At 46.1% G+C, this 14,319-nt stretch overlaps 1 protein-coding gene across 2 annotated transcripts in view; it reads left to right on the top strand.

The window, feature by feature from the left end:
- The window catches only part of SGSM2 (small G protein signaling modulator 2), a 76,004-nt gene that overhangs the window by 3,225 nt on the left and 58,460 nt on the right, over positions 1–14,319 (top strand). For both annotated transcript variants that reach the window (XM_036768608.1, XM_036768607.1), the window contains exon 2: positions 399–474. In XM_036768608.1, coding sequence (XP_036624503.1) covers positions 399–474 — 76 coding nt within the window. The remainder of the gene's footprint in view (positions 1–398; positions 475–14,319) is intronic.

Below are 14,319 nucleotides of genomic sequence, written 5' to 3'. Positions count from 1 at the left end.
CTGGGAGGATTCAAGAGTGAGCAACCTCTGACCCTTTTGTGAATGTATTACCCTGTGCTAAGCCAGTCTGATCCTCTTAAGGGACAGGCTGTCTGCTCAGGAGACCTCATCCCACCAAGCCTGGGGACCCCACCTCCAATGCCCTCTGTGGCATAGATGCTTCCCAACTAAGACCAGCAGGCAGGCATAGTTGTCTCCACTAGGCATCAGATTCACCCTGCTTGGGCCATCTGTTTGACCAACTGTTTCTTTGAGGCTTAGTAGACTAAGGGAATTTTGAGGATCTTTTCAGGCCTGCCATTTGCCCACTGGAATGTCCTATCAGTGACAAGGAGCCAGGCCCTCTTCCTTGGGACCCCTGACTAAGAAAGAATGACAGAGGGATTCATTTGTTCTAGGTAAAGCAGATCATGGAGGAGGCCGTCACCAGGAAGTTTGTGCATGAGGACAGCAGCCATATCATTGCTCTGTGTGGTGAGTGACAGAGGCTGGGTACGTGAGAGAGCAGACCTTTGTGGGCAAGAGGAATGACTCACTGTTTTATCTGCACCCTTAGAACCATGCCTGGCATGGAATAGGCACTCAAAAAATGCTCTTTGATTAGGTGAGTAAATAGTGCAGGGTCAGAGGTCAGATTTGAACCCATGATTTCAGAGTGGTGGGCAACCTGGGATTGCTTCCTTATGTATCTTTCAGCTTGTCCCTGCTTCAGCAGTGGGAGGACTACTTGTAGCAGCCTGGTGATTACTTTTGGTGATGCTGTTTCATTCTTTAATTCATTCCCCCATCCCCACCATTTTTAGTGAAAACACACACACACACACACACACACACACACACACACATTAGAGGCTAGGATAGAGACCAAAAGCCTCCCAGGATCAGAGGGGGAAAGTCCGAGGTAAACCCAGAGCCTTCCTGAGTCCGTAGCCCTCAAAACGGAAACCTCTAAGCTGAGTTCACTTTCGATTTCCAGAGTTGGTTCTTCTCAAATCTTTGGGAACAAGTAGCCCGAAGCCAGCACCTACATTGTCTTTGGCTGATGGCTGAATGGCCTGGCTCCCAAGGGGGAAAACGTTTGCTCAGGCCCTTGACACAGTAAGTCACACAAGCTAGGGCTGATCACAAAGCAAATGTTTGCTGGGGGGAAATTACATCAGCCCTGATTCAATTGACTTGGAAATGCATTAAGCTGGTCCCTTCCGTGTTCAGCTACCTCTGCTTGCATTGTGCCTAACACAGTGCCTCACACATAGTATGTTTTGGATTTTGGACCAGGCCTGTGATTTTATTGACATAGGGAACTCCCAGGCGAGGACATTCCCTCCAGATCTGCAGGTGAGCACCCTCTCTACAGTACAGAGTCAGCCTGGGGCATGGAGAGGTTCTGTGGCTTGTCCAGACTCACCTGCTCGAGCCCCAATCTTCCAAACTCCAATGCCGACTCTCTCTTCATGACCATAGCCTTCCCTCTCACACATAATGTTCCCTTAATACATGTGAGTGTGTATCAGATGGAGGAAATGGGGCCCTGGACAAGAAGGGAACCCACCCTCATCTGATCCTCCCGAGAGCTTCTCTTGTCCTGATTCACCTTGCTTGATTCGGACTCCCACTTTATAGATGAGGAAACTAAGACCCAGGCGGTAAGTGCCTTTCGAGGCATCTGGGTTCAGATCCTGGTAGCATTCATTGGTAGCAAACGTCAGAAGTGGAATTTAGCTCAATTTCCAGTGTTTTTTCAGAAGTAAAATACAACTTGTTGCAAGGTGTAGAATTTTCCTATTATAGAACAGGAGAATTTTAACCTGAAAATACCTGTGTGGCCCTAGAGGCCATCACAGGCCCCAAGGCTCAATAGCTCCCATTCCCATTTACCAACTACTCTTAGCCTTGGGAGAAAGTCGGCAGTCCACTTCCACCTGTCACTAACCTCTGCTCCTGGGCCTTCTCATTTAAGTTTCAAATGTTCCCAGCCTCACCCCCACTTCCTGTGCCACCATCTTGTGGGGCCAGGCCTTGTGGCACCCCATTTGCAAGGCTTCACCACCCCATCCCCCACCTTACCCAGAAAATATTTATAGATCATAGGATTTTGGAGCTGAAAAAGGCCTTAGAAAACATCTTCCTGAGGCCCTGAGAGGGAAATGAATCACTGGACTTCACAAAGCCAGGATTTAAACCCAGATCTTTGGATTCCAATACTACCGTTTTTTCCTCACATCAGGTTTGCAACACTACCCACACACAACATTGTAGTCATACTGTGCCAGCCATGATCACAGACCATTCCTGAACTGGGCCCCATCTCCCACTCTACTCAAAGCTACTCTGCCTCTGGGAATCCCCAGCTTCCTTCAAGGCTCAGGCCAAGGACCACTTCCTCCAGGAAGCCTTTGCAGATTCCTCCCCTCGATCCACCCAGGTTTAGGGGCTTTCTCCTTCCTCAAATGATTGTTCACATACTTGATTTTTGAGAAGGCAGGTGAGAAACAGCACAGTGTAGGGGATAGAGAGCTGATCTGAGAGTTGAGAAGAACTGGGTTCAAATTCTGATTCATGTGTGACCTTGGGCAAATCACTGCCCCTCCACGGCCCCCAGGCAACTGTCCAAGCCTTCAAGTGGCAGAGAATATGTGGAGCCACCTTAATAGAGGGACTTCCTCAGCTCAGTGCAGCCAGATATGGACCCTTTTACTTGTTGGTACCTCTCTCCCTAACAGAAAGTATGTTCCTTGAAGGCAAAGGCTGCTGCTTGTTTTCTTTGTAGGAGGCATAGTGGCTAGAATTCTGAACCTAGAATCTAGAGGACCTGAGTTCAAATCTTATTTCGGACGCTTCCCTAACTGCATGATGCTGGGCAAATCATATTCTCTCCCTCTCCCCCTCTCCCCTTCACTCTTTCCTTCTCCCCCTCATTCTCCCCTTCTCTCCCTCCCTCCCTCCCCTCCCACTCCCTCCCCCTCCCCTTGTTTCTCCTTCTCTTCCTCCCCCTCCCTCTCCCCTCCTCTCCCTTCCTCTCTTAATTGTTTCTTTGCAAAATAAGTGCAGCCCCTCTCTCCTGGGGTTGTTGTGAGGATCGAATGAGATGGCACATGTACTTTGCAAACTTTAAAAAGCACTCTTATAAATGATAAGTTATTATTATTTTAAATGCTTGTTGGATTGGATCAGAATCTTAAGGGAAAGGTTGTTTTCTTCATATTCTATACCACCCAGGTTAAGGGCACTGACTGTTCTGAGCTGTCATAGATTGGGGAAGTATGGAGTCAGAGAGTCTGGGTTCAAATCCTGCCCCTGATACTGATTACTGGTGTGACTTGAGGAAAGTAAGTCACAACCTTTCTGGGCCTCAGTTTCCTCAGCTGTAAAGATGAAGGCATTGAACTAGATATCTTCTGAAGACCCTTCCAGGTCTAAATCTCTAATCCTATGTGATCTCTTGTAATTGCTCACAGCCCCGTGTTGACCAAGCCTAGTTCTTGCCCCCCATGGAACCATGAATGGGCAGGCAGGGCAGGCACACATAGGTCAAGGGGAAGAGGGCACATGTGCATTACAGGATGGGATGGGGGGATATTGGCGGGGGCCGGCAGGCTAAGCAGGAGAGAAGAAGAGGTGAGGGTTTCACAGGCAGGCCAATGAGGGTGAGGAGTAGCCCTCCCCACTTCCCCCCACCCCAAGCTCATTTCTGAGCCATCCAGTGAGACTCCCCAGAGTAATGGCTGAGTCTGGTTATTTCTAATAGTCGCTAACGTAGACCACACTTCAGCTGTGCCAACAGCAGGATGAGCAAGGAGAGCTATTGACCTGAAGTGTTTTCTCAGCCTCGCCTTGTAGTGATAACAATGCTGCTATTATTATATTCGTCTCACATGTGTCTTGTGCTTTTGGTTACATTTGAAGAGCTTTTTTCCCCCGATCCCCAGAAGGGCAGGGCATCTTCCTCATTATACGGATAAGGTAATGGTGACCCGAAGAGCATGGGACTTACCCAAGTTCAGTGGGGGCGAAGCATCTCCTGACTTACTCCTTCCATTAAATCAGGCAGCCTCACTAAAAAGAACTGAATTTGTTTGGCTTTTCCCAACCCAAGCACAGAAAATCTGGGACAAAGACTCCAGTCTCCTGGTTCTTGGGTCCAGAATAGAGACAAGAAGTACCAGATTGCTTAGGGCAGCTAGGTGGTGGCTCTGATCAGAGCACCGGTGGAGGGTTGCTATGGATCACGGGGACAGGAGGTTCTCCAGAGCTGTTACTCTGCCAAGCAAGGCTGCAAGATCAGAAATAAAGGGAGTGAATCAGACAGAAGTCTTCCAAGTCTATTGCCCTGTCCGCTAGGGTATGCTTGCCAGTTGCCAAGAGACAAGGCAGCCACATCCGCTGGATGGGACTCTTGTCCATGTCCTTCCAGAAATCCTCCATAGGGGGTCCACCCAGTATTCTGGGGACTTCCTGCTGCCCTCCCTCACCAAACCAGCTACTAATCCAGGACCAAAGATAAGACCACCCTATGAATTCACATACACAACCACCCTACTTGCAGACAAATAGTACCATGAGTGGAGGGGCAGTCTGCTGCCTTATGTTCCTATCATCTTGAGCTGGAGGCTGCCTAAGTCACTGCTTTCCTGGCTTCTACTTTCCACTCTTTCATGTTGTCTCCATCCCTGCCATGTTCGCTTCCCCCTCCTCCCTTATTTGTGCCCTCTAGAACTCCGCTCCTAGTTAACGAGCTGCTCTTCATAGGAGACCTATACTCTTCTCTCAGATGTTATTTTGTATACATCTTGTATTTAATTTTCTATGAACATATCGTTGAAAGTAAGCTCTTTGAGGGCAGGGACTAATTTTTTTGTCCCCGCATTCCCAGTGTCTAGTGCAGTGCCTGGCACGTATTAAGTGCATAAGAACGGTTGGATTAGATCCATTTAGGGAGGCATGGATAGACAGCAGTTCAGATAAAGATCTGGGGATGTTAGGCTGTAAGCTTAGTATGAGTCAGCAGTGCAATATGGCAGCAAAGAAAGCTAGTGTGACCTTGGGTTCTGTTAAGAGGGGCAGAGCTTCCAGGAGTCAGGAAGTGCCCACTGTCTTCTGCTCCAGGCAGACACCTCTGGAGTGTTGTGTTTGATTTGGGTCATTGAGTTCAGTTCAAGAAGGATGTTGATAAACTGGGGAATGGATGGATGAGGGCAACCAAAATGGTGGAAGCCCTTAAGTGTATATTACATGAAGATTTATTGAAAGAACTGGAGAAGAGAAGACCCAGGAGGAACATAATAGTTGTCTCCAATATGTGAAGGGCTGTCATGTGGAGAAGTGATTAGACATCAGGAGGAATGGGTGGAAATTGCAAAGTGACTGAATTAGGAAGTTTTTCCTGATATAAGTCTAACAAGTAGGGCTTTCCAAAAGTGGAATAGACCATCTTGAGAGGTGGTAGGTTCCCACCCCACCCCCAGGTCTTTAAACAGAGACCAGACAACTATTTGGTGGGCATATGGGCATGGGCATACTTCTGAGGCAGGGGTTGGATTAGATGGCCACTGAGGGTCTTGCCCAGCTCTCCTCTGCTGTGATTCTTTGGGACACCAGTGCTCTTCTTTGCGGGCTACTAATTTATCACCTCTCCCACCCAAGGAGAGTGTAGCTGTTATCACCATTCTGCTGCTGGACTCGGTGATGGAGGTGATGATCATCACCTGAGGTCCAGGCTGGCTAAGTTCTGAGAAAGGAAGTCCTACAAGTGGGTAGAATGCTGGGCTTGGAGTTGGGAAGACTTGAGTTCAAATCCTGTTTCAGATACTTACCAGTTGGCCCTAGGCAAATCATGTAACTGCCCTCAGCTTCTGTTTCTTCATCTGTAAAATGAGAGGGTTGTACTCAATGGCCTCTAGGAGCCCTTCCATCTCCAAATCTTTGATCCTTTGAGCCTGATAGGTTCATCACCAAGTTGGTCCCAATGCTGCCCAAAGACCCTCTCATGTAGAGAGCAGTTAAATCTGCATAGTGGAGGGAGGGGACAAGATGATGGATCCTTGAGGTAGAACCATAATGGTTGGTTATTGGTCGGTTGGTTAGTTGTCCTTCATTCTTGAAGAGGATCAAATAGATATCACTATTAGAGTCCAATCACAATGAGTCCAACTGTGGCTGATCAGAACAATACGAGCTCAGAATGCTCTACCACAGGTCGGGCACAAATGGTTCACATGAACCTTTGGGATGGATTCTCTAAATTTGCATATCCTACTTCATTAAGCACAGTACCTTCTCTGATGAGGGCACACCATGCTGGACAGTGCTGTGCCAGTGTCTCCCATATCACACAATCAGTTCCAAAGTTGTTACGAGAGGCTTCTTCTGATTGCCATATGAATGCTTGCCCTGTGTGAGTTCTCCATAATATAGTCCTTTAGGCAAGTGGATATTTGGCATTTGAATGACATGGATAGCCCACAGGAGTTGCACTCTCTACAATAGAGTTTGAATGCTTGGTGGTTTAGTTTGAGAAAGGATCTCAGTGTGGTATGTTATCCTGCCAGGTCATCTTCAGAATTTTCCTAAGACAATTCAAATGGAAGTGATTCAGTTTCCTGGCATGGCGCTGGTAGACTGTCCAGGTTTCACAGGCATACAACAATGAGGTCAGCACCACAGCTCTGTAGACCTTCACTTTGGTGGTCAGTCTAATACCTCTTCTCTCCCACACTTTCCTTCGGAGCCTCCCGAACACTGAGCTAGCTCTGGCAATGTGTGCTTCAACCTCAGATTAATGTGTACATCCCTGGAAAGTACACTGCCAAGGATAAGTGAATTTATCCATAGCATTCAAAATCTCTCCATTTCTGTAACCCAGTGGTTCCATGTGTGGATGGTGTGGTGCTGACTGATGGAGAACCTGTGTTTTCTTGGTGTTGATTGTTAGGCCAAAATTAGCCCAAGCATCAGAGAATTGATGCCTCCTTTGATGTATCTCAGCTTCAGAGGCTGTGCTGAGTGCACAATCATCTGCAAACAAAACAATCATGTACCAACACTCCTACTTTGCTCTTGGCTTGGAGCCTTTTCAAGTTTCAAAAACCATAATAATGATCAGCGCAGTACTCAGAGTGGATTTGTGATCTCACTGAGGTGTGTATTCCCTCCAGGGTTGCGAATTGTAGCCTGCCCTGTTTGTCTCTTGTGTGTGTTCTGTCACAAAGAGATCACCCATTTTCTGGATACCAAGCTGTCTAGCTGATTATCTTCCACTCCCACTACACGGCCAGCCCATCTATTTTTCCCCAGTCATACTTTTTTTATGACACTCTCTACACTGCTCCTCTGGTCCACTTCCTTGTTCGTAACACATGGTCTGCTCATTTCCACCATGCATCTGATCCTAAAGGGCTAAATGAGTTAAAAAAAAAAAACCAAGGGCTAACATTATTCAAGGCTGAGCAGTGGGATTCCTGGGGCAAAGGTTTATACCAGTTGAAGCCAAGTGTGTTTCAGAAGCCAAGGCCAGTCAGGGCTATCTGTAGATGAGCACCAGGCCTGGGTGCCTAGCAGTGAGAAGAGGCTTCCAAGAGGACCCAAGGAATCTGTGTGCATTCGGGAAGCTGCTATACTGTGGGTGTGTTCATTCTCGTTGCTCTGGAACCTGTTTGTCCGGTCGGAGAAGCTGGCCAGGTTCCTGGTCATTGACAGTTTGTTTGAAGAAGGAGGCTTTGTTTGCTAGCAGAGGGGAGCTATGCAGGAAGGTCTGTGTGTGGGTGTGGGTGTGTGGCTCATGGTAGCCCCACTAGGGATGTTCACCTTCCTAACTTGGACAACCAAGAAGGATTTCCTGTCTCACTATCCCCAAGCTGGATGCAAGACTATCTCATTTCTTGCCTTTTAGGAATTAGTTCCATAAGGTCAGGGTTCTAGGCACAAATTATCATGAGTTAAAATTCCATTGCTCACAAACATATATATCAACAATCAACAAACATTTATTAAGTGCTTACTGTGTGCCAAGCACTAAAGGCGACACAGTTGGCAACTCCGCCTGGTATGGTACTCCAAAAACCAGTGAGGCATCAGTTGTGTTCTTTGGAGAAGACAAAAGCTTCTCAGGAAACTGCCCTCTGCCATATAGACAGCAGTTAAATATGCATAGTGGAGGGAGGGGACAAAACGATGGATTCTTGAAGTAGAACCATAATGGTTGCAAAAAGGAGCATCTCTGCCCCTTCATTGAAAGGGTTTGGACTTGCTACCATTTTTATTTTGCTAAAATTTAACCTTCAGTGAGTGGCCTGTGAGAGGAAGCTGAGACCTGCAGAGGAGCCCCAAACACTTGCTGGCCCCCAGCCTTCAGGCTCCAGAAATCCTTCTCCCCAGAGTGGCTTCCTCAGTGCCAGGGAAAGTATGCTGGGTTCAGAGACAAAGAACCCAGATTCAAATCCAGACTTTGCTACTAGACTGCCTGTGGGACACTGGGCGAGTCACTTCTCTCTGGGCCTCAGTTTCTTCATCTGTAGAATGAGGAGGTTGGACCAGTTGCTTTTCAAACCTCCCTTCCAGTTCTAAGTCTGCTCAGTTCCTGCTCCATAGGCCATTGCAGTGCTCTCCTGTGATCACAGGATGTGTTAACATTGGAGCTGCTTCCAGGCTGGGGCTCTGCCCCTCCTCCATAAGAGTGGGAGGTAGGGGTCCTCCCAGGCTCTGAGGAGTATCAGCAGCAGGGTCTCATGATTCAGCTCCCTGTTGCTAAGCAGCTTTCATTAACAGGGAGGGCCTGCAGAGAGCAGCTCTGGGGAATGGGAAGGAGATGCTAATAAATGAGAAAGAGAAGCAGGTGCTAGGGAAGGTTTGCATCCCACCTTGGGTAATTGTTCTGAGAAGCCAAAGCCGCTGCCTCATGTTTAAAGACTTGGGCTCCTGGCTGTTTTTAATCTTTCTTTCTTTTCCGTGCAAGGATTCCTTCCCACGTTGGAGTTTCTTCCTTTCTGGCCACGCCTCCCCCGCTGCTTTCCTCCCTGCCCTGCTCAATGAATTAGTCATTTTCAGAGTGTCTCACGAATCTCACTCCTCAAAATCCCAGAATGCCAGAGCCGGAAGGGACTCAGCAGCCACACCTGGTTGGGTCCATATCTGAGAAACAACCCTGGCTACATTCTCCCTGACACATGGCCATCAGACCTCTGCTTGAAGACCTGCCATGGCAGGGAATCCTCTGCCTATCAAGGCAGCCCATCCTCCTTGAGGATGGCTCTAGTGACCCAGAAGTTTTTCCTGACCTTGAGCCGAAACCTACATCTTTGCAGCTTCCACTCATTGGCTCCCAGTTCCATCCTCTGGCATCCAGGAAGGCCAAGTGTAATTCTTCCTTTCATCTAACAGCTTTAACAATACTGGAAGATAGCTATCATGCCCCCACCCTCCCCCTCCTCCAGCTCTCTTCTTCTCCAAGCTAATTATCTCTAGTTCACTCAACAATCATAGTATGGCAAGGATTCAAGGCCCTTTACCATTATCAGATTGAGATGATCAAGATGGGATGGAGGCTGCCAAAGACTATTCTTATCCTGGCTCCTCACCAAAGCATGCTATTCTTTTTTTAATTTTTTTTATTTATGTGTTTTTAGTTTTCAACAGTCACTTCTACAAGATTTCGAGTTCTAAATTTTCTCCCCCTACCTCTACTCCTCCCTCCCCAAGATGGTGTGCAATTTGATATGGGCTGTACCTGTACAATCATATATTTCCACATGAGTCATAGTGTAAAGAAGAATTAGAACAAAAGGGGCAAACCACGAGAAAGAAGAAACAAAAAAGAGAAAATAGGCTTTGATCTGCATTCAAACTCTCTCTGGATGTAGGTAGCATTTTCTATCATGAGTCTTTTGGAGTTGTTTTAGATCCTTGCGTTACTGAGAAGAGCTAAGTCTATCAAAGTCAGTCATCACACACTGGGCTGTTACTGTGATAATATTCTCCTGGTTCTGCTCACTTTGCTCAGCATCAGTTCATATAAGTCTTTCCAGGTTTTTCTGAAGTCCACCTGCTCCTCATTTCTTATGGAACAATAATATTTCATTACATTCACATACCACATCTTGTTCAGCCATTCCTCAATTGATGGGCATCCCCTCAATTTCCAGTTCTTGGCCACCACAAAAAGAGCGGCTCTAAATATTTTTGTACTTGTGCAAGCCATGCTATTCTTAAAGAACTTATTCTCAGGCCCCATGACCCTTAAATAGCACGGCCTACTTGGTAACCTCAAAGCACTCTAGAAGCCAGGGCCAGTGAAGATGGAAGTCTCTTTTCCTGTCCATTCTCAAACAGCTCACTGGCATCTAGAGCATGGGCTCTGGCCTCTTTTTAAAAAATTCTAGTCTAGACTGGATGAATTCTAAGTCGCATATAGCTCTAAATCTATAAGGAGCCTATGAAGAGAATTCTCCCTCTTCATACAATCAAACAACCCAATCATAGGCTCCTAGATCTAGAGTAGAAAGAGACATTAGAGACCATCTAACCCAACCCCTTTGTTTTACAGATGAGCAAACTGAGGCCTAGGAAACATAAGTGATTCACACAAGTAGTAAATGTCAGAGTGAGATTTTAACCCAGATTTTCTGACTCTAGAACCAGTGCCCTTTCCAATATACTATCTGAGGTTTATGGTCTCCAGGGCTCTGATTGTATGACATCAGTACAATTAGCTCTGCCAATAATTTGCACTTTGTCCCCCAACACCTAGCACAATATTTCACTCTCAATAGGTGTTTAGTGATGGCTGGATGGATTCGTTAATGAGAGTTTAGGGAATTCCAGCAAAGAATGTCCCACTTCCCTGACTGCCCAGAAACCAGTACCCTGGACAGCTCCCAGTCATCTACATGGCAGCTAGAGAGAGGGAAGCAGCAGCTAGCCAGCCTGGCAGTCCCTCCCCAGCCTTTCCGGGGGCGGGCTGCTAGAGACACGATTACCTTGTCATGCAGGAAGCTTCACACATAAAAGCGTGGGAGGAAGGGTTGGGAGGGGGGAGGGAGGGGGATGATGCTGCTGCTGACCTTCATCTTCCATCAGGCTTCATGAAAGCTGGACAGCCAAAGATTTATGATCCTGTGAGAGCTCAGGCTCCCTTTCAACCCCTCACCTGCCACAATTTCCACCTTTTCTCTCCCCAAGCAGGTCATGCTATGCTTCTTCTGGCCTGGTGGCCAACATGCTGGCAGAGGGAAGAAGGTCAACTCACTGATGGGGGTGGGGAGGATATTAGGCAATGAAGTCATCTTGCACCACACACAAGGGAAGGCAGTGAATAAGTGGATCTGGCCTATGTCTCCCTCTTGGGCTGAAGCTGGAGACTGGATAGGACAGGACAGAGTCTGTGACCAGTGGAAGGAGTGGGGTTGGGTGACAGTGCTTTGTGGGCTCTTAGTTCATACTGGGAGAGAAATACCTTTAGTAACAGCCCTCCTAAAAGATGGCAAACCTTCCAAGAAACCTTGACCCTCTTGCTTAGTGGGAAGAAAGGGGGATGATTTTTTGAGCTAAGCCTCTCTAGTCTGAAGAAAAGCTGACTACCAAGTCTAGATGGCCAGATTCTAAGAAACACTGTTAAGTAGCCAAGTAAACTTCCTTAATACATACTTTCCCTAACCTTTGGCACCATGGCCAGAAATATTTTAAGGGTTGGCTTTTTACTTTTTAATCAGAGCAAAAGTCCTGAATGGAGAATGTATGATGAAAGCATTATATATCTATCTTATGTGCATTATATGGAGGGAGGGAGGGAGATGGGGGAAAAGAGAGACAGAGACACAGAGAGAGAAAGAGACAGAGAAATGGAGAGAGAGAGAGAGAGAGAGTCTGTGTCAGTCTTATGAGAAACAACATGGCATAGTGGAGTGGCAGAAGGAAGACGTGGGTTCAGAATTCTACCTCCAATTAATATTAGATGTGTGAACATGGACGAGTCACTTCTCTGTCTGATTTTGTTGCTAGATCTGTGTTGGAAGAGAGAGAGTTCTTATATCACTAGTTCCCTATACCAATGAAATCATGGGTTTAGATAAGGGAGACCAATTGAAAAACAAATAGAAGTCTCGGTGTACCTCCTACAGCCTGCATATTGCTGTTTTCATCTGATTTCAGGCAAGTCACCCTCTCTCTTTGGGCCTCAGTTTCCTCATCTGTAATCTGAGGGGACTGGCCAAGATGACCACCATGATACCTTCCAGCACTAAATCTATGATCCTTTGACCCCATCATGACAGCAACCTCCCACACAGCTCCCATTACCTTTCAGTGCCCTTTCCTGTTCAACCAAACCTGCCCATTATCTGGCCTTTCTTTCAAGCCTCTTTTAAATTCACCCATTTCCCTTTTTTTTCTTTTCTAAGAAAAAAATTATATTGATAGCTTTTGCTTAAAATCTCTTTCATTTCAGAATATATTCCTTCCACTCTCCAGAGAGCTGTCCTTTGTAACAAAGAATAAAGATGAATGAGAAGGGAAAAGCCAGTTGAGCAGATCTCACCCATTCGTCAATAAATATCTATTTAATTGAACCACAGAATGTTAGCAGTGGAAGGGACTTCAGGGCCCACCTAGGACAACCCATGATTCAACAAGAATCTCCTCTACTATATCCCAGACAAGTGGTCATCCAGCCTCTGCTTGAAAGCCTCTATTGAGGGCAGAACCTACTGCTGCTTTCCCATGAAGTCTATTCCATTCTTCAGTAAGTCCAATGGTTGGGAACAACAACCCTAACTCTGGCTCTCAATAACTTGTATGCATCACCTTCGGTTTTGCCATGGTTTTATGTTGTCCCTTTGGTACAGGAGGCTACAAAAGATCCCGTTTGACTGGCTCGCTAAGCATGCAAAATCATTGGATTAACTCTTGCACATGGACCAGAGGAGCCTAGCTATTCCTGGAAGGAGATCCCAAGAGGTCTTCTAACCCACCCCTTCTCATTTTACGTATGAGTTCCTCAGGTGAAGAAGGTCAGAGAGGTGAAGTCCAAGGTCACCCAGATAATAAGGAGCAGCACTAGGATTCAAATCCAAGGCCTCTCTGACTCCTAATCCCCATTGCCTCCTAGTCAACTTAGAAGTGATTCTTTTAACCTAATGGTGGAATTATATACATGGAATCATAAAATGTTAGAGCTGGAAGTACAGATCTTGTGGTCCAGTTGTCTCAGGTTACAGGTTAGGACACTTGGGTCCAGAGATTGAAAATAGCTTATCCAATAAATTAGCAAAAGAGCCAGGAATAAACCTATCTCATGTGTCCAGTGCCCTTTTCCACTGTCCCATGTTGATGTTCCATACTTAACTCAATTTTTTTTGTTTGTGTACAATGATAATGTCATCTGTCCAACCTCTCTGCCTGTTCAGCCCCATTAATATTTAGGGTATGTAAGCCCTCAAGGGGCAGGGCCATATCTGTGTCACTAGTTCAGTAGAAATAGTAATGCCTCTGGAATCAGGGGACCCAGGTTCTCTGCTGTTTAACCCCTCTGTTGCCTTGGCTAAGTCATTTCACCCGCCTGTTTCCTCATCTGTAAAAAAAATATATATGATAACAATGATGATGAACTTAGGACTGATAAAAAGGGCTCTAAGATCCCTTGTCGATTATAAATTTATGATCTAACAACCCACTGCTGAGACTATAAATGAAAGGGAGAGGGAGTTAGAAAAGGGTCAGAACAAGAGGTACATAGCTTAAAGCTATATCCTAACCAGGAGAGTCCATCCAGTGGTTAGAACACTGGCAGTAGGGTCAGGAAGACCCAGGTTTAAATCCTAAATCTGCTTCTTATTAGCTGTGTAACTGTGAGCCATCACTTCCCATCTCTGAGACTCAGTTCCCTCATCTGCAAAATGGAATGATAATACCTATATTTATAACTTCTCAGGGTTATGAGGCTCAAGTGAGTCCTTTGTAGCATATAAATGTCCATTGGTATTGGTGGTGATGAGTGAAAGGAACTGGAGCCTTAAGGTTGGGAGCCATTCCATTTTGGTCTTTATGCCTCTAGGGCCTGGCACATGGTATTAACTGTATTGAGCCCATGAGTCTTAGTGAGATGAGCGACTTGTCCAAATTAGATCTAAGGACTGTCCAGTTAAAATGGGGTGATGTTTCAAATGAGAATAAATGTTACAGTTTAGTGGGAGATGCTAGATCAGAGATCCTTAACCTGGGGCCTCTGAACCTGATTTTTTACTATTTTGATAATTGTGGTTTTATGAAATTTATTTCCTTTGCAATCCTATGTATTTTATTTTATTAAAAGCTAAAAGTATGATTCTAAGA

This window comes from Trichosurus vulpecula, chromosome 7 (assembly GCF_011100635.1).
Source record: "Trichosurus vulpecula isolate mTriVul1 chromosome 7, mTriVul1.pri, whole genome shotgun sequence".
In the NCBI taxonomy this organism is placed as follows: Eukaryota; Metazoa; Chordata; class Mammalia; order Diprotodontia; family Phalangeridae; genus Trichosurus; species Trichosurus vulpecula.
Note: the sequence above shows the minus strand (reverse complement) of the source record. Positions and strands in the feature narration are given on the sequence as shown.